General features: G+C 53.1%; 1 protein-coding gene across 3 annotated transcripts in view; it reads right to left on the bottom strand.

The window, feature by feature from the left end:
- Positions 1 to 17,822, bottom strand: part of VARS1 (valyl-tRNA synthetase 1) — an 18,343-nt gene continuing 521 nt past the window's right edge. Inside the window, exons 2-30 of one of the 3 annotated variants that reach the window (XM_024249081.3) lie at positions 17,235 to 17,654; positions 15,411 to 15,545; positions 15,182 to 15,320; positions 14,817 to 14,941; positions 14,640 to 14,724; positions 14,300 to 14,400; positions 14,041 to 14,168; positions 8,038 to 8,202; positions 7,712 to 7,793; positions 7,075 to 7,194; positions 6,868 to 6,976; positions 6,688 to 6,782; positions 5,581 to 5,671; positions 5,210 to 5,334; positions 5,020 to 5,123; positions 4,778 to 4,936; positions 4,580 to 4,670; positions 4,340 to 4,445; positions 4,184 to 4,254; positions 3,974 to 4,099; positions 3,513 to 3,617; positions 3,364 to 3,432; positions 3,199 to 3,277; positions 2,935 to 3,062; positions 2,492 to 2,647; positions 2,102 to 2,308; positions 1,919 to 2,030; positions 1,461 to 1,786; positions 1 to 145 (exon numbers count right to left, since the gene is read on the bottom strand). In XM_024249081.3, coding sequence (XP_024104849.1) covers positions 77 to 145; positions 1,461 to 1,786; positions 1,919 to 2,030; positions 2,102 to 2,308; positions 2,492 to 2,647; positions 2,935 to 3,062; positions 3,199 to 3,277; positions 3,364 to 3,432; positions 3,513 to 3,617; positions 3,974 to 4,099; positions 4,184 to 4,254; positions 4,340 to 4,445; positions 4,580 to 4,670; positions 4,778 to 4,936; positions 5,020 to 5,123; positions 5,210 to 5,334; positions 5,581 to 5,671; positions 6,688 to 6,782; positions 6,868 to 6,976; positions 7,075 to 7,194; positions 7,712 to 7,793; positions 8,038 to 8,202; positions 14,041 to 14,168; positions 14,300 to 14,400; positions 14,640 to 14,724; positions 14,817 to 14,941; positions 15,182 to 15,320; positions 15,411 to 15,545; positions 17,235 to 17,621 — 3,795 coding nt within the window. In that variant the 5' untranslated portion in view covers positions 17,622 to 17,654 and the 3' untranslated portion in view covers positions 1 to 76. Of the gene's footprint in view, positions 146 to 983; positions 1,787 to 1,918; positions 2,031 to 2,101; positions 2,309 to 2,491; positions 2,648 to 2,934; positions 3,063 to 3,198; positions 3,278 to 3,363; positions 3,433 to 3,512; positions 3,618 to 3,973; positions 4,100 to 4,183; positions 4,255 to 4,339; positions 4,446 to 4,579; positions 4,671 to 4,777; positions 4,937 to 5,019; positions 5,124 to 5,209; positions 5,335 to 5,580; positions 5,672 to 6,687; positions 6,783 to 6,867; positions 6,977 to 7,074; positions 7,195 to 7,711; positions 7,794 to 8,037; positions 8,203 to 14,040; positions 14,169 to 14,299; positions 14,401 to 14,639; positions 14,728 to 14,816; positions 14,942 to 15,181; positions 15,321 to 15,410; positions 15,546 to 17,234; positions 17,655 to 17,822 lie in introns of those variants that run through there. The other 2 variants (XM_024249080.3, XM_063725196.1) reach the window with 2 other exon arrangements.

A 17,822-nucleotide genomic window follows, 5' to 3' on the forward strand; every position in this document is an offset into this window, starting at 1 on the left:
TTTTGTGGGAAAATATTTTATTGCTGCCATCCCCATGGTGAGCCGCTGGGGGTGACGGGTGAAGCTGGGTGGTGGATCACAGCATCTTCTGGAATAGGGCGATGGCCTCGTCCACCTTCCTCAGCTCTGCTTCTGTCTGTTGGAGCTGGAGTGGAAACGGGGTGGGTGAGGACCCAGGTCCAAGCGAAGAGACCCCCCAAACACCCAGGACAACAAAGTTGGAAAGATGAGTGAGGACCACGGGAGGTCAGTAGCTCAGAGGCGGAGTGAACCTGGCTGGCCTGGCTCCGCACCCATTCCCACCAGCACCCCCACTTCCACCACCACCTCTTGGGTCTTGCCTTTTTCCACCGAGTGGTCAGTCCCCAAGAACAAAGGAATCTCAGAGCCTACATGCTCCCCATTCAGTGTCCCCACCTAAGCAGGAGAGCACAGGCTCCCAAGCCGGTTACTTCATTTGTCAGATGATGATGATGATATTGCCCCCCTCCCAGGGCTCTTGGGAGAACCAAGTGAGATTAACCACGTCCACTCAAGGCTCTCTAGCTCTTGGCCTCCATGACTGGTTTTCTCTGTGTCTGTGCAGTTTACTCTACTCCTCCTCTCTGGAGGAGCCCAGGAGGCAGGGGACAAACGAGACTGGCCTTCCAGGGTCAGCCCAATAGGCTTGAAAGTAAGTGGTGGTAGGCCCAGGGCTCCCCGACTACATGTGGACCCCAAGCCCAGCCCCAGGCATGCGGGTTTCCACATTTCGGGCAGCTGGGTGGGGTACGAAGGGTCTGGCTGGGAGATAGGATGCCTGGTTCTAGGTCAGCCTCCATCTCCCACCTGTTGTCTGACCCTGGGTTGTGCCCAGCCCCCAGCTGCTCCCCATGTGTAAGGGGAGGGCCTTCTATGGTCCCTGCTCAAAGCGCCTGGGCTCCGTGCTCCCCAGTGGATTCCCCAGGGTTGGGTACAGAGTCCAGCTTCCAGACCAGGATTGGTTTTTGTTTTGGATTTTTTTTTTTTTTTTTTCAGACAGGGTCTTCTCTCTCTCTCTGTTGCCCAGGCTCAAGTGCAGTGGCATGATCTCGGCTCACTGCAGCCTTGACCTCCCAGGTTCAAGCAATCTGCCCACCTCAGCCCCCCGAGTAGCTGGGACCCCAAGTGTGTGCCACTACGGCCGGCTAATTTTTATATTTTTGTTGTAGAGATGGGATTTCACCATGTTGGCTGGTCTCAAACCCCTGGGCTCAAGTGATCCACCCACCTCGGCCTCCCAAAGTTCTGGGATTACAGGTGTGAGCCACTGAGCCAGGCTGTTTTGTTTTTTAAGGCTAGCGGGAGTGGAGAAGGAACAAAGAAATCTGTAACTGGTTACGATCAATTAGTTGTCAACACCACTGCACTCGGACCAGCCCAGACCAGGGTTTTGATGGAGGAAGTGGATGGTGTGGGAAATGCCCACCCAGGCCACACACCTTGGCTTCATCTGCCTCCTGGACTTCGAGCGGCACCTTGACAGGGTAGCCCGAGGCGGCACGGCGTTCCCGCAGACGCTGGGCCTGCCGCTGGGCCTCAACTCGCTTTGCTTGCAGCTTGCCCAGCTCCCGTGCAGGGTCCACCAGCCCCTGCAGCTGCAGGTGGATGGAGCAGCGATCAGAGGCCAGAGCTACAGCGCAACCCTGGGGGGCGGGAGCCCCCAGGGCCAGAACAGCCACCACACCTGCGCTGGCCAGTGCCTGCACGTAGCCCGATACCGCCGATGCCAGGGCGCCCGTGGCCTCATCCGCCACTTCCAGGAAACCTGCCAGGGAGGGAGAAAGGTGAGGCCTAGCTCCACGGAGACAGGAAACCAAGCAGTCACTGCCGGACACTGGGTCCCAGAGTGGGCTGAGGGGACAGTGGGATGGGGCGGACATGGGCGCCTGAGGCTCACAGTCAGGCCGGATCCGGGTGAGGTTGTAGTCGGCCCGCAGGGAGCGCACGGCTCGCGTGATGCTTAGCGCCAGCTCAAGGGCGGCTTCTGCCTCAGGGTCCTTCCAGGAGCACTGTGGGGTGGAGGAGGGGGTGAGGGGGCCTGGAGGGCAGGTGAGACTCCCCTCTCCAGGCTATGCCATACCTCTGAGGGCTCCGGGTAGGGGGTAACACAGAGGCTAGGGGGAGCTTGCGGCATCCTCCGGGGCAGCCTCTGGAACAGCTCCTCCGTCACGAAGGGCATGAAGGGTGAGAGCAGCCGCAGGCCAATGTCCAGGCAAGTGTACAGGGTCTGGCGGGCACACTCGGCTGCCACCTGGTCCACCCCATTCAGTACAGGTTTCAGGCACTCCTAGGGGATGAGAGGTACAGGGCTCATGGCTGGAGATCTAGCCTTGAGCCCTCGCTGTGCCTGTGAGGACTGGGAAGGGGATGGGTTGGCTTAGGTCTCAAGGCCAACTCTGGCAAAACTGAGCCCAGGGCTCTGCTGCCCACCTGCCCCCACCATCTCCTGCCCCGCTCTGCTCCTTCTCACCAAGTAGACGTCACAGAGCTCATAGAGCCAGAAGCTGTACTGGGCAGTGGTGACGGCCGGGAAGTCATAGGCCTGGAAGCCTTGATTGCTGAGCCTCACAGCCTCTGTGAGGCGGCTGCGGATCCAGCGGTCCACCAGGCTCTCATGGCCTCCGGGCTTGGGGAGAGAGGGTGTATCAGCCGGCGGGCCAGGGGAGGGTGCCAGAACCCCATGGGGGCAGGAGTCATGGGCAAACCTTCACCCAGAGTCTGATGAGTCCAAAGCAACCACCTATGTGCTAGAATCTGGGAAGAAGTGACAGGCCCGAACCCCCAATGCCCTGGGCTTTCCCTTTAACTGTCTGTCTCTGTGTCTATCTGTCCCCCCAGCTACATGGAGGCTGCTCCGGACAGGGGTACAGCTTGTGTGGGTGCTGCTAGCTTTGCTGCCCACCAGGCCCTTACCTGGGAGGTGGGTGAGGGCACAAAACCCTTCCCAAGGCCACGAAGGGCAAACTTGGTGGCATTCCAGAGCTTGTTGCAGAAGTGGCGGTAACCGAGTATCCGGTTCACATCCAGGTTGATGTCACGACCTGGGTCGGGGGTGAGATGTGAGTCCTCATCATCCTCTTCCCAGCCCATGCCCACCAGAGGCTCAGGGTAGAGAAGAGGGATGGGCCTCACAGAAGGAGGAAGGAGTGGCTGGGAGGGAAGCTTTGGGGGCCATACCCTGGGACGTGTAGGCACATAATCCAAACCGGAGAGCATCAGTGCCACATTCAGGAATCCCCGCTGGGAAGTCAGCTTTCTACAGGGAAGAGGCAGAGGGAGGAGCGTCCTCAGCCAGCCCCATCCACGCTGTGCTTCTGCTCAGCTCAGCCCAACCCTCCATACCTGCCCTTCTTTGGCCTTCTCCACCTCGCTGGGATCCAGGTTGCTGTTCAGCAGCTGGTCGTGGAGGCCCTGAGGGTGGAGTGGGAGCCGTCAGGTGGCTGTGACCACAGCCCCACGGCCCTTCCTGGCTGGCCCAGCACCCAGCCCACCTGCAGGGAGATTCCATAGATGACGTCCAGGGGATCGATGACATTGCCTAGAGACTTGCTCATCTTCCGGCCGTGAGCATCTCGCACGATGGCATGGAGGTAGACCTGCAGAGCAGGTGGGGAGGCCCGTGAGACTCAGTCCTCTCCTTCCCCGGCCTCAGTGCCCCGACCAGGACTGTGTCTGGTCTACCCCACTGTGAACCTCAGGTCCCACTGCGTGTCCCCAAGAGCTCATTCAGCACCTTTATGTGAATCAGAAGCACTCCTTTCTCTAGGAAGATGAAGCCCTGGGCACAGGAATCACTGAGCAGGGCCCAGGCTGGATTTCAACCCCACACCAGCCCCGGGTCAGGCCTGCCCACAGCTAACCCCATGCCCCAGCCACACAGGGCCTGCACTGCAGCACAGGACGGCAGGAGAGGAGGCTGGGGGTGATGGGAGGGTCTCAGCTGTCTCCGTACCTCTCTAAAGGGCAGCCTGCCCGTGAGCTTCAGGCCCAGCATGACCATCCGGGCTACCCAGAAGAAGAGGATGTCGTGACCGGTCTCCAGCAGTGTCCCAGGGTAGAACACACTCAAGTCTTCTGACTGAGGGCAGACCAGGGTGTGAAGGGGAGCCAACATCCACCCTCCAGTCCCCTGTCCCGCCAAGCCCTGGCCCCAGGAACACACCTGGTTGGGCCAGCCCAAAATGGATAAAGGGAAGAGGCCGGAGGAGAACCAGGTATCCAATACATCCTCATCTGAGAGAGGCCAAAGGTCAGAGGTCAGAGGGAGTGGAGCTCTGCCCCCCACAACTCCCTCCAAACCCTCAAAGCCCCGCCTTGCCTTGCTGGAGACTGATCTTGTCAGGGGACACTCCGAACTCCTTGGCTGCCTTCTCCTGGGCCTCCGCCTCATTGCGTCCGCTCACCCAGTACCGCCCATCAGGGTCCTGCCACAGGTACAGTGATTACCCAAGGGGGTGTGTCTGCTTCTGGCTCACCCTGCTCCTCCCCCCACCAAGGACCCAGTAAATTCACCGCTCCCGCAGGGTGTCCCAGCAGCTAGCTCTGGCCCTCTGCTCACCTCCCCAGGGGGCACCGCTGGGTCACTGACAGTGACAAAGTAGGCTGGGATGCGATGGCCCCACCACAGCTGCCTGGAAATGCACCACTCCCTACAAATGTCGGGGAGGAGAGATCAGGGAGGGCCTGGTGGAGCCTGGCCCGAGTGAGCCCTGCTCAGCCCTCGGCAAGCCCCTCCCATACTGAGGGCCCTACACACCGGATGTTGTCCATCCAGGCATGCCATGTGCGCTGATGGGCCTCAGGCAGGATGCGGAGGTCACCCCGAGTCACAGCGGCGCTGGCAGCCTGGGCCATCTCCCCACAGCGAACGTACCACTGCGGCCGCAGCAGAGGCTCTACCACGTCCTTCGACCGGCTGGGGGTACACATAGGTGAGGCCAGGCGGTAAAACCCTGAGGAGTCCTCCATCTTCCTCCCATCCCAGGCCCCCACCCTCACTTGCAAAGTGGCACCACCATGGGGTTGTCCTCAATGCCACGGAACAGTCCCCGCTCCTTCAGCGCCACCAGCACCGCTTTCCTGGCCTCAAACCTGGGCAGGCCCTGGGTAGGAATGAGCCTCATCATGGCGATGCCCAGCCATCCCTCCATCTCCCTGACCCAGGCACTCTTGCCCCAGGCAGCCTCACCAGGAAAGGCGGAGGCACGTTGATGAGGGCCCCCCGGGAGTCCATGATGCTGATGGCCTCCAGCCCGTGCCGCTGCCCAACTTCATAGTCGTTTTGGTCATGTGCGGGGGTGATCTTCACAGCACCTGGGTGTACATCGGGATGCCCAGGTCATGAGGGACTCCACGGAGTTCCTTCCTACACTCACCTCTTTTGCTGAAGGATGTAGCTCCGAGACCACTCCTGGCCCCCACCTGTCTAATACAGTCCCTTGAGAACCACCCCAAGCTCTATTTGGCTGAAGCTTATTTTCTTTTTCTCTGAGAGAAGATGGACAGCTAGGATGCAGCTCCAGTCTTTTCCTCTTCCCACAGGACCAGCCCCTTGCCCACCTGTGCCAAAGTCCATGTCCACAAATTCATCGAAGACAATGGGAAGGCTCCGAGACAGGAACGGGTGGATCACATTCTTCCCCTTCAGGTGCTGGGGGCGAAAAGATATCAAAAATGCATGAAGCGGGGCCAGACGCCGTGATTCCCACCTGTAATCCCAGAACTTTGGGAGGCTGAGGCGGGCAGATCACTTGAGGCCGGGAGTTGGAGACCAGCCTGGCCAACATGGCGAAACCTCGTCTCTACTAAAAATACAAAAAAAAATTAGCCAGGTGTGGTGACGCGTGCCTGTAATCTCAGCTACTCAAGAGGCTGAGGCACGAGTACTGCTTGAACCCGGGAGGTGGAGGTTGCAGTGAGCCAAGATGGCACCACTGCACTCTAGCCTGGGCGATAGAATGAGACCCTCTCTCAAAAAAATAAAAATAAAAATAAAAGCATGAAGGGGCCTGGTGCCATGGCTCACATCTGTAATCCCCACACTTTGGGAGGCTGGGGCAGGAGGCTTCCTTGAGGCCAGGAGTTCAAGATCAGCCTGGTTAACAGAGCGAGACCTTGTCTCTATTTAACTTTTTTTTTTTTTGAGACGGAGTCTCGCTCTGTCACCAAGGCTGGAGTACAGCAGAGTGATCTCGGCTCACTGCAACCTCCGCATCCCAGGTTCAAGCGATTCTCCTGCCTCAGCCTCCTGAGTAGCTGAGATTACAGGCACCTGCCACTACAACCGGCTAATTTTTTGTATTTTTAGTAGAAACGGGGTTTCACTATGTTGGCCAGGCTGGTCTCGAACTCGTGACCTTATGATTCGCCTGTCTCAGCCTCCCAAAGCGCTAGGATTACAGGCATAAGCCACCATGCCCAGCTATTTAACTTTTTAAAAATGCACGAAGGGCTGGGCCCAAGTCCTTCCTTTCCAGGGCCCTGACTATCCCAACACTTGAACTCCCCCAAACAGTCCTACCCTCAGAGCTGGGAAAGAAGCTGAAGACCAGTTTCTAACCCAGTTTCCTCTCCTCAGCCAGGGGCCTAAGTCCAACCCCTCCAGCCCATAAGGATGGGAGCCCTTTTTGGCCAGGACTCCTTCCCTAACTGTGGACAGTCCCCCACCTGGTATCTGGTATCTTTGGGGTGCACAGCTACAGCCACATCTCCCAGCATTGTCTCGATCCGAGTTGTTGCCACCACCACCTCCTCGTCGCTGTCTGGGGTGACAGAAGGCCTTGTGGTCTTGGCCCTGGCCCCTTCCTGCCACTCCCAGCCCAGGATCCTGGTGCCCCTGGCTCCTACCTGAGCCTTGGACCTTATAGGCAAAGGACACGAGGACCCCGAACTCCACCTTCTCCTTGTAGCCAGGCACGGAGAGCAGGGTGCGACCTGTCAGCTCCTTCTTATCCACCTGTAAAATGGGTATTTAGAGGCATGGCCCAGGGGCCAGGGCCAGGGCCAGGGCCAGGGTAGATTGGAGATGGAGACAGGACAAGTTGGGGGGCGCACCTCAATGTCAGAGATGGCGGAGTTGAGGGTGCAGGACCAGTTAACAAGGCGGGTACTGCGATAGATGACGCCTTCCTCGTGAAGCCGGACAAAGGCCTCTGTCACAGCTGCTGAGAGTTTCTGGGGTGGAGCAGGGAGAAGTCAGAGAGACGGGCCTTGTGCCTGGAGGCCCAGGCAGACACCCAGGGCTCCAGTGAGGCCTTGCCCATACAGAGTCCCACTGGCCAGCACAAAGACCCCTCTGAGGGGAGTACTTTCCTTCTTTCTTTGAGGGGCAGAGAGGACTAAGGGAACACAAGAGCAGGCAACAACAAGCCTTGTGATGCTGCAGATGGCGAGGAAGACACTCAGCTGGGGACAAGTACTGGTGCAGAGGACCCTGGGAGTTCAGGCTCCATGGGAGACGGGGTCCTGATCATGTGCCATCTGGAGGAATCTGGAGCTCCCAGAGCCAAGACAGGGAACATGAAGGGCCATGGCGAGGGGTGGGAAGTGGCGTTTGCAGCTGAGCCCTCCATGGTGTTTTACATGGGCCAGCTCCTGAGAGAGGGCCACAGCACCTGTGCTCTCTCCTGTGGGGGTCCCACCCTGGGGAGACTCCTACTCCTGCCCCAGCTTTGACACTCCTCCTACGCACAGGGTCCATGGTGAAACAGGCTCGATCCCAGTCCAAGGAGCTGCCGAGCTTCTTCAACTGGTGGTAAATCCGGTCACCTTTCCTGGAAGCAGACAGACAGGCTGAGATCAGCACTCGTACCTGGGCTGGAGGGAGACATCAGGTGGCTGATTGGGCAGTGTGGAGATCACCCATCCCCCTGAAATTTACCTGGGCCCTAGAGCCAACTGACTCTGCCTCTGTGGAAGGGTCTGACCCTGTGGCCAGGGGTTACAGGTGACAGAGGTCTTCTGGATAGGGGACAGGGAGGCAGGGCTGCGATGCCCACAGGGATGCTGCATACTCACTCCTCCTTCCACTTCCAGACTTCCTGTAGAAAAGCCTCGCGGCCCAGCTGGTGCCGGCTCAGCCCCTGCTCACGCCATAGCTTCTTCTCCACCACCACCTGGGTGGCAATACCTGCATGGTCACAGCCAGGGTTCCACAGGGTGGTCTCCCCACGCATGCGGTGCCTGTTGGGGGGCATGGAGGACCAGAGGGTGAGCCAGGCCAGTGGGGCCTTGCACCAAAGAAAGCAGAGGCTTCAGGCAAGGAGTCAGTGGACTAAATAAAGAAGCAGGGAGGCCGGACACGGTGGCTCATGCCTGTAATCCCAGAACTTTAGGAGGCTGAGGTGGGCGGATCACCTGAGGTGGAGGAGTTCGAGATCAGCCTGGCCAACATGGTAAAACCCCGTCTCTACCAAAAATACAAAATTAGTTGGGCATGGTGGCACGCGCCTGTAATCCCAGCACTTTGGGAAGCTGAGGTGGGTGGATCACCTGAGGTGGAGAGTTCAAGATAAGCCTGGCCAACATGGTAAAACCCTGTCTGTATTAAAAATACAAAATTAGCTGGGGGTGGTGGCATGTGCCTGTAATCCCAGCTACTTGGAAGGCTGAGGCAGGAGAATTGCTTGAACCCGGGAAGCAGAGGTTGTAGCAAGCTGGGATCATGCCATTGCACTCCAGCCTGGGCGACAGAGTGAGACTCCGTCTCCAAAAAACAAACAAACAAAAAAAAGAAAGAAGCAGGGGTGGAGCTGGAACCTTTGTGATTCTAAAGCTAGTCAAGGAGAAAAGATTTGCAGGAAGAGCCAAGGCAATATGGAAAAAGAACAAAGACAGGCATGCCTGGTGGCTCACACCTGTAATCCCAGGACTCTGGGAGGCCAAGGCGAGTGGATCACTTGAGGACAGGAGTTCGAGACCAGCCTGACCAACATGGCAAAACCCTGTCTCTACCAAAAATACAAAAATTAGCCAGGATGGTGGTGCATACCTGTAATCCCAGCTACTTGGGAGGCTGAAGCACGAGAATCGCTTGAACCTGGGAGGGGGAAGTTGCAGTGAGCTGAGATTGTGCCACTGCACTCCAGCCTGGATGATAGAGTGAGACTCTGTCTCAAAAAAAAAAAAAAAAAAAAAAAAAAAACAAAGAGGAGGCTCCTGCCAAACAGGATAGCAAAAGTTCTAATTGTTAAAATAAGTTACTAAACAGGAACAAAATAGTACCTGGAAACAGATACAAGCAAATTTAGTATTTGTGAAAGGTGGCACTTCCTATCAGTAAAATAAGGATAAACTATTCAAAATATTTGTTTGGAACAACTAGCTAATTATTTGGAAAAAATCTCCCCCTTACCAATAGTCACAAAAGGAAACTTTAGATAGATTAAAGAATTCAAGCCAGGCACAGTGGCTCAAGCCTATAACCCCAACACTTTGGGAGGCCAAGGTGGGAGGACTGCTTGAGCCCAGGAGTTGCAGACTAGCCTGGGCAACATAGTGAGACCTAGTCTCTGCAAAAAAAAAAAAAAAAAAAAAAAAGCCAGGCATGGTGGCATGCATGTTCCCAGCTACTTGGACAGCTGAGGTTGAGGCTGCACCGAGCTATGATTGTGCTGTGATCATGCCGATGCACTCCAATCTGACCAACACAGTGAGAGAGACTCTGTCTCAAAAATAAATAAATAAACAAATAAATAAAAATTAAAAGTTGATATAACTCTATTCCATTAAAGTAATGGCAGTGTCTCACATTTTATTTAAACCACTTTCACTGGAAAAAAATGTGGCTACCTTAAGAGTTTTATAAGAAGTATGTGGCCAGGCGCGATGGCTCACGCCTGTAATCCCAACACTTTGGGAAGCTGAGGCAGGCGGATCACTTCAGGTTAGGAGTTCGAGACCAGCTTGGCCAACATGGCAAATCTCTGTCTACTAAAAATGCAAAAGAATTAGCTGGGCATGGTGGTGCGTGCCTGTAGTCCCAGCTACTCAGGAGACCGAGACACAAGAATCGCTTGAACCCGAGTGGTTGAGGTTGCAGTGAGACGAGATCGCATCACTGCACTCCAGCCTGGGCGATAGAGCGAGACTCTGTCTCAATTAAAAAAAAAAAAAGTATTCATTCTGTTCTCATGTAAACAAACTTGGAGGCCAGGTATGGTGGTTCATGCCTGTAGTCCCAGCACTTTGGGAGACTGAGGCAGGAGGATTGCTTGAGTCCAGAAGTTCGAGACCAGCCTGGGCAACATAGCGAGACCCTCTCTCGGTTTTATTAAAAAATTGAAAAACAGGGCCGGGCGTGGTGGCTCACGCCTATAATCCCAGCACTTTGGGACGCCGAGGCACGCGAATCACGAGGTCAGGAGATCGAGACCATCTTGGCTAACACGGTGAAACCCTGTCTCTACTAAAAATACAAAAAAAATTAGCCAGGCGTGGTGGTGTGCGACTATAGTCCCAGCTACTTAGGAGGCTGAGGCAGGAGAATGGCGTGAACCTGGGAGGAGGAGCTTGCAGTGAGCAGAGATTGCGCCACTGCACTCCAGCCTGGGTGACAGGGCAAGACTCCATTTCCAAAAAAAAAAAAAAAAACCTGAAAAATTGAAAAACAAAACAAAAACACAAACACAAACAACTTGACCATTGTATGTTATGTGTATTTAACAGAACTGTTGGCTGGGCGAAGTGGCTCATGCCTGTCATCCTAGCACTTTGGGAGACCGAAGCGGGAGGATCACAAGGTCAGGAGTTCGAAACCAGCCTGACCAACATGGTGAAACCCCGTCTCTACTAAAAATACAAAAATTAGCCAGGTGTGGTGGCACGGGCCTGTAATCCCAGCTACTCAGAAGGCTGAGGCAGGAGAATCGCTTGAACCCAGGCAGCAGAGGTTGCAGTAAGCGCGCACTACTGCACTCCAGCCTGGGAAACAGAGCAAGACTCTGTCTCAAAAAAAAAAACAAAAACAAAAAACCAGGCCGGGCACGGTCGCTCACGCCTGTAATCGCAGCACTTTGGGAGGCGGAGGTGAGCAGATCATGAGGTCAGGAGATCGAGACCATCCTGGCCGAAAGGGTGAAACCCCGTCTCTACTAAAAAAAATACAAAAAATTAGCCGGGCGTGGTGGCGGGCGCCTGTAGTCCCAGCTACTCAGGAAGCTGAGGCAGGAGAATGCTGTGAACCTGGGAGGCGGAGCTTGCAGTGAGCCAAGATTGCGCCACCGCACTCCAGCCTGGGTGACAGAGAGAGACTCTGTCTCAAAAAAAATAATAAAAATTTAAAAAATAAAACATATAACTGTCTTCCCAGCTCTCAGTTACTTGCAAAATGCACAATCAAACATTTTATCCCCAGTGCTCAGAGCAGGGGTGGCACATAGTTGGGCCCAGTAAATATTTTTTTACCACATTAATCTAGTACATAAGACACCAGAAAAAATTCTCAAATTTTAAATATAATAAACCCTGGTTTCCAAAAATGGTAAAGTTATTTTAAAATACTTTTTAAAAAGATTTGTCATCTAGAATATTACTTTGTATTTATTACTAATTAAAATATTAACAGTGAAAACAAATAGTAACAGAAAACAGGAGAAACATTTACAATTAACAGGAAAACTACCACACAATAATACAACAAAAACATTTACAATATATAACAAAAAAATCAATACCCAGAACAGGTAAAGAATTCTCAAAAAAAAAAACATTAAAAAGAAAAACAACGAAAAATCAATAGAAAAAACGGGCAAAATATAGATACAGACAATTCACATATGGGTAAACCTGACTGGCAAACATGAAAATAGGCGCAACTTCAATAGCAATTAGAAAGGTACAAAGTAAAGTAACAGAGGTATCATTTTTTTGCCCATCAGATTGGCAGAACTAATTAGGCAACTCTAATGCTCAGGCTTGGCAAGGGTAGGGAAATGAACACTCTCACAGCAATTCCTGGAGGTATCAATCAGCAAAGCCATTCTGCAGGGCAACTTGGCAGCTTCCGTTTGTACTTAATATAGGTGTGCCCCTGCCGACCTAGCAGTTTCACTTCTTGATAGCTACAGCAGCGAAACCCTTCCACACATACTTGAGCAAGCATGTAGAGCAGGGGTATCCAATCTTTTGGCTTCCCTGGGCCACATGGAGGAACTGTCTTGGGCCACACATAAAATACACTAACACTGGCCAGGCGCAGTGGCTCACGCCTGTAATCCCAGCACTTTGGGAGGCTGAGGCGGGCGGATCACGAGGTCAGGAGATCGAGACCATCCTGGCTAACACGGTGAAACCCCATCTCTACTAAAAATACAAAAAAAAATTAGCCGGGTGCGGTGGTGGGCACCTGTAGTCCCAGCTACTCGGGAGGCTGAGGCAGGAGAATGGTGTTAACGTGGGAGGCGGAGCTCGGAGCTTGCAGTGAGCCGAGATCGTGCCACTGCACTCCAGCCTGGGCGACAGTGCAAGACTCGTCTCAAAAAAAAAAAATATATATATATATAAAATAAAAATAAATTTAAAAAAATACACTAACACTAACGATAGCTGATGAGCTAAAAAAAAAAAAAAGGCAAAAAATTCTTAAATGTTTAAAGAAAGTTTACAAATTTGTGTTAGGCCGCATTCAAAGCCGTCCTGGGCCACATGTGGCCCACAGGCTGCAGGTTGGACAAACTTGAAGTACAGGGATGTGCATTAGAGTAAGGTTTTCAACAGAAAAAAAAACAAAAAACAGAATGAATCATTAATTAAAAAATAACTCCAGGCTGGGAGCAGTGGCTCACGCCTGTAATCCCAGCATTTTGGGAGGCCAAGGCAGGCAGATCACCTGAGGTCAGGAGTTCGAGACCAGCCTGGCCAACATGGTGAAACCCCATCTCTACTAAAAATACAAAAATTAGCCGGGTGCGGTGGCGGGTGCCTGTAATGCCAGCTACTTGGGAGGCTGAGGCAAGAGAATCGCTTGAACCTAGGAGGTGGAGGTTGCAGTGAGCCAAGATCGTGCCACTGCACTCCAGCCTGAGCAAAAAGAGTGAAACTCTGTCTCAAAAAAAAAAAAAAAAGAATGACTTCACTATGAGATATTATGGAACAATTAAAAAGAAGGAAGTCAGTATGTGTGGTATGTGTGTAAGGACAGGGAAAGATCTCCAAAAGAAAGTGTTAAGTGTAAGAAGAAAGCTAGAGCATAACATGTGTAAGGTGAACCCTTTATGTTAAAAAATAGAAAAGACTCACCCAAAAGGAAAACTATAAATTTCTATGGGTACATGTATATGCAAGTAAATAGGAAAGATGTGGAAAGATACACATCAAAGTGATAACAATGGCTAAATCTTAGGAGGAAGTAGGTGTGGAGGGGGATGGTCAAGGAGATTTGAAACTTTAAATTTCTTATAAGAATATATTCATATATTTTGGTCAGTTGTGGTGGTGCATTCCTGTAATCCCAGCTACTTGGGAGGCTGAGGCAGGAGAATCACTTGAACCCAGGAGGCGGAGGTTGCCATGAGCCGAGATGGCATCATTGCACTCCGGCCTGGGCAACAGAATGAGACTCTGTCTCCAAAAATATATATATATATATTCATATGTTCCTAATTACATTCAAAATAATTTTATTGTTATTAGAAAAAGGGAAAGACTGGGTGTGGTGCCTCACACCTATAATCCCAGCACTCTGGGAGTCTGAGGCAGGAGAATCACTTGAGCCAGGAGTTGGAGACCAGACTGAGCAACAAAGAGAAAACTCATCTTTACAAAAAATTAAATTAATTAAATTACAATTAAATGAAGAAAGAAAGGAGAGAAGAGAGTCTGCAAGTGGCAGTGTTGCATGGGAGTACTGGACTAGGAGAGGAAGCTGAATGATCACATGGGAATGACAGAGAGAAGTGTAGCGCCACTGGGGGCAGAGGTGAGCACCAACCCAGAAGGAGAGAGGCTTGGGCGACTGTCAGGGAAGAGGAGAGAGCCAGACTAGACAGAGGGAACCAGAGGAAGGTGCAGATAGAAGCTCACCATCGAGTCAGGGAGTCCTGGATGGCATTGGTGAGCGCGTGGCCCAGGTGCAGGGAGCCTGTCACGTTGGGGGGTGGGATGCACATCATGAAGACACCTCGGGGATTTGCTGCTGACACATTAGGACGCTGATGGTGGAGAAGGATGGCACATGTTTAAGGCCTCAGGTCACCTTCCAGCCCCTCCCAGGCAACACATCCTTCAGTCCTGCCCTTCCCCACCCCACCCACTCTGGGCCTGGGCAGCAGTGCCCACTCACCCCATATTCTGGCTTGAAGAAGCCCTGCTGCTCCCACCAAGTGTACCAGGCAGCCTCCACATACCGAGGGCTGTAGGAGTCGGGCATGGGGCCACTGATATCTGGGGGAGAGGAAGGGAGGGCTCAGTGCCGTGGCTGGGAGCACTGGGAAGGAGACGTGCTGGCAGAGAGGGATCAGGATCTCCGTCACTCACATCATAGGACAGGCATTTGAGGGGCCTAGGGGCAGGGCAGGGGGTCTGCAAATCCTCACCAAAGTGGCGAGAGCAAGAATAGAGCAAGATAGGGTGAAAACTTAGAAGGGGCTGCTGAGGGGTGAGCCCCTTCCCACTCCTAGTACCTTTCTTTTCCCCGGGTGGGGTTGGGAGGTCATAGGTAATGACCCCAGGATCCCGTTTCTCCCTCTTCTCTGGTTTTGGTTTCTTCTGCTTGGGAGGGAGAAGACATAGGCCCAGGCATCAACCACCCCATCACCGCACACATCAACTTTCCTTCCAGCTCCACCCTCACCTCTCACCTCCCCTGGATGTGGCTGCTGCTGTTGGATCTTCTGCTTCTGTTGGAATTTCTCTAGCTTCTCCCGTTTCTTTGCCTCTTTCTTGAGCTGAGCAGCTGTCTTTGGGAGGGCAGGAGCCTCGGGGCCTAGAGAGAGGCACAGAAATTCAGACTCAGCCAGCTGGGGACCCTCTTGGATGGCGCTACTAGGTTTCAGATGGGCTATTTCAGAAGCCCGAGGTCTCGCCCATGCTGACCTCTCCCATCTCCCTCCTCTCCCGCAGGACCCTGCCCCAGTGATTCTGCCATTTCTAGGAAAAAAAGAAAGTGAGTTGCATGGAAGGCCCCAGGGAAGCCCCTATCCTCCAACTCCTCGCCCTTCCTCACCTGGCTGATGAGAGAGAGGCCTGGCTCCTGAGTATAGAACCACTTCTCCCAGCACGGCTCGGAATTCTGGCTGCCGGACACATGTGACAAACCAGCGAGTCACATTATTCCAGATCCGGCGGGCAGGTGGGTCTAGGACCTGGAACAGGAAATAAATGACTATTCTCACTCACCCTACAGTGAGATCTGAGGAGAGCAGTCTTGTTCTTCCCCAGGCCTGGTGACTCACATATCGGAAAGGCAGCAGCAAGGCTGTGACAGCCGCCAGGTCAGCCAGAGTGGGGGCCTCCCCGGCCAAGTAGGTGTGCAGCCGAAGCCACTCCTCCAAGGGGCTCAGGGCCCTGCCCAGGGCCCCCAGCACAGCCTGGCAGGAAAGGGAAGAAGTGTGAGACAAGGTTAGGCCCACCTCCATCTCCTAGCATAACCCAATCCATGTGGCCTCCCTCCACCCCACTCTCACAAATCACCACCTCGGTGTCCCATTTCTTCACTCAAATAGTCACAATAAAAATAATTCTGGGCGGATCACGAGGTCAGGAGATCGAGACCATCCTGGCTAACATGGTGAAACCTCGTCTCTACTAAAAATACAAAAAAAAATAGTCGGGCGTGGTGGCGGGCGCCTGTAGTCCCAGCTACTCGGGAGGCTGAGGCAGGAGAATGGCCTGAACCCAGGAGGTGGAGCTTGCAGTGAGCCGAGATGGCGCCACTGCACTCCAGCCTGGGCGACACAGCAAGACTCCATCTCAAAAAAAAAAAAAAAATACTTCTGACTCATCCAACAAATCCCTACTCAATACTTATGTGTTAGATGCAATATGTTAAGCATAGAAGTAAAGATTATATGAGGCAACTCAATAACTGCCAGGTTCAGGACATCAATAAATATGTATTAAGTACTTCTCCAGGGAATGAGAGGAAAACACGAACAGATGGACAGAGCCCTGACCTGGTAGAGTTAACATTCTTGTAGGGGAAAAACAAATGAGCAAATATAAAATGCAGTGCCCTATTTTTCTTAACTCCTATGAAGAAAAATAAAGCAGAATGAGGGGAACAGGGGCCAGGCGTGGTGGCTCACGCCTGTAATCTCAGCACTTTGGGAGGCCGAGGCGAGCAGACCATCTGAGGTTAGGAGTTCAAGACCAGCCTGGTCAACATGACAAAACCCCATCTCTACTAAAAATACAAAAAATTAGCTGGGCAAGGTGGTGGGAGCCTGTAATCCCAGCTACTCAGAAGGCTGAGGCAGGAGAATCTCTTAAGCAGTGAGCTGAGATCGCACCATCACACCAAGGCACTCCAGCCTGGGCAACAGGAGATTCCGTCTCAAAAAAAGAAAAGAAAAGAAATAAAAGAGGGGAACAGGGAATTCCAGAAGAGAGGGACTCTATTTTATTTGTTTGTTTGGACAGACGTTCTGAATGCAAGGACTCTATTTTAGATAGGGTGATCACAATATGAGGGAGCAAGTCAGGGTCTGTCACATTCATTCATCCATTCAAGAAATACTAATTTTCCATCATGTGCTCAACACCATGCAAGGAGGCAGAGTTGAAAGTACACCAAGGCACAAGTCTCCTTTGGAAGGGCTGATAGTTACAATCTGGCAGGGTTATCTCTCCTCTCACTTACCTTCCTCATTTCATTTCTCTTTTGTCTCCTCCCAGCAACTATCATCTCTCCCTCACCCAGTCTTTTCCTACAATTCAAATAACTTCTATCCTCATCAATTTCAGACTCATCAAACTTTTACTAAGAGACTTTAAAAGTGCCTGGCACTAAACTATGTGCTCTGCGCACATCTTTTTAATCCTATTAACTCAGTGAGGCAAGCATTACATCAACGTGTCTGCGTGTTCATAGACATAGGAAGATCAAGACACAGCGGGTTTATGAAAGGTGTCCAGGGTTACCATACCAGTTGGCAATCTGGGATTTGATCACTCTTTTCCACATCTGATGTACTACCTTCTTGTCTCATTGTCCATTCCAGTCCTCGCTTCCCTCCTCTGAATTTCTCCCCTCCCCCTCTTCTGTACAACCCCCTCACCTGGGGGTCCTGGGCCGAGCTTCGGAGTCCCAGGGCCGGCAGCGTTGCTCCACAGGCAGCTGGTATTAACTCCGTGTCGGCGTAACTGACCCACTGTTGGACAAGGACAGCCGCCCGGCTGCCCCCTGGGCCCCCCAGGCCTGCTGGCCACAGCAGCTGGGCCACAGCCGTGGCCCCCCACACCCAGAGCCCACCAGGCCCCTGCTCCAGGGCCGGCAGGCGGGGTGGGGGAAAGGGAGTCCTGCTAGTCGGGGGCGGCTGGAGACAGATGCGGGGGTGGGCTCCTCCCCATCCGGGACCCTCCCCAGCCTCCCCATAGCGAGCGGCTATGAGGGCTCGGAGGCTGGGGAAGGCATCTGGGTGAGGGGAGACGTAGAGGATGGACATAGTTATGAGAGGGTCCGAACGAAGTGGAAAAACCTAAGGAGAAAGAGAGACAGGGGAAGACTGAGGGATCGAGGTGGGTCCTATGTTTGAGTAGAGAGGGGACTCTCACGGGAGCTCCTTAGCCGCAGACAACCGAGTCCCCCAGGACTGAAGGTCTGACCAGGCAGGCTGTCAGGAGCCGAGGACCCGGCTCTCAGAGGG

The sequence above is a fragment of the Pongo abelii genome, chromosome 5 (genome assembly GCF_028885655.2).
Source record: "Pongo abelii isolate AG06213 chromosome 5, NHGRI_mPonAbe1-v2.0_pri, whole genome shotgun sequence".
Classification (NCBI taxonomy): domain Eukaryota; kingdom Metazoa; phylum Chordata; class Mammalia; order Primates; family Hominidae; genus Pongo; species Pongo abelii.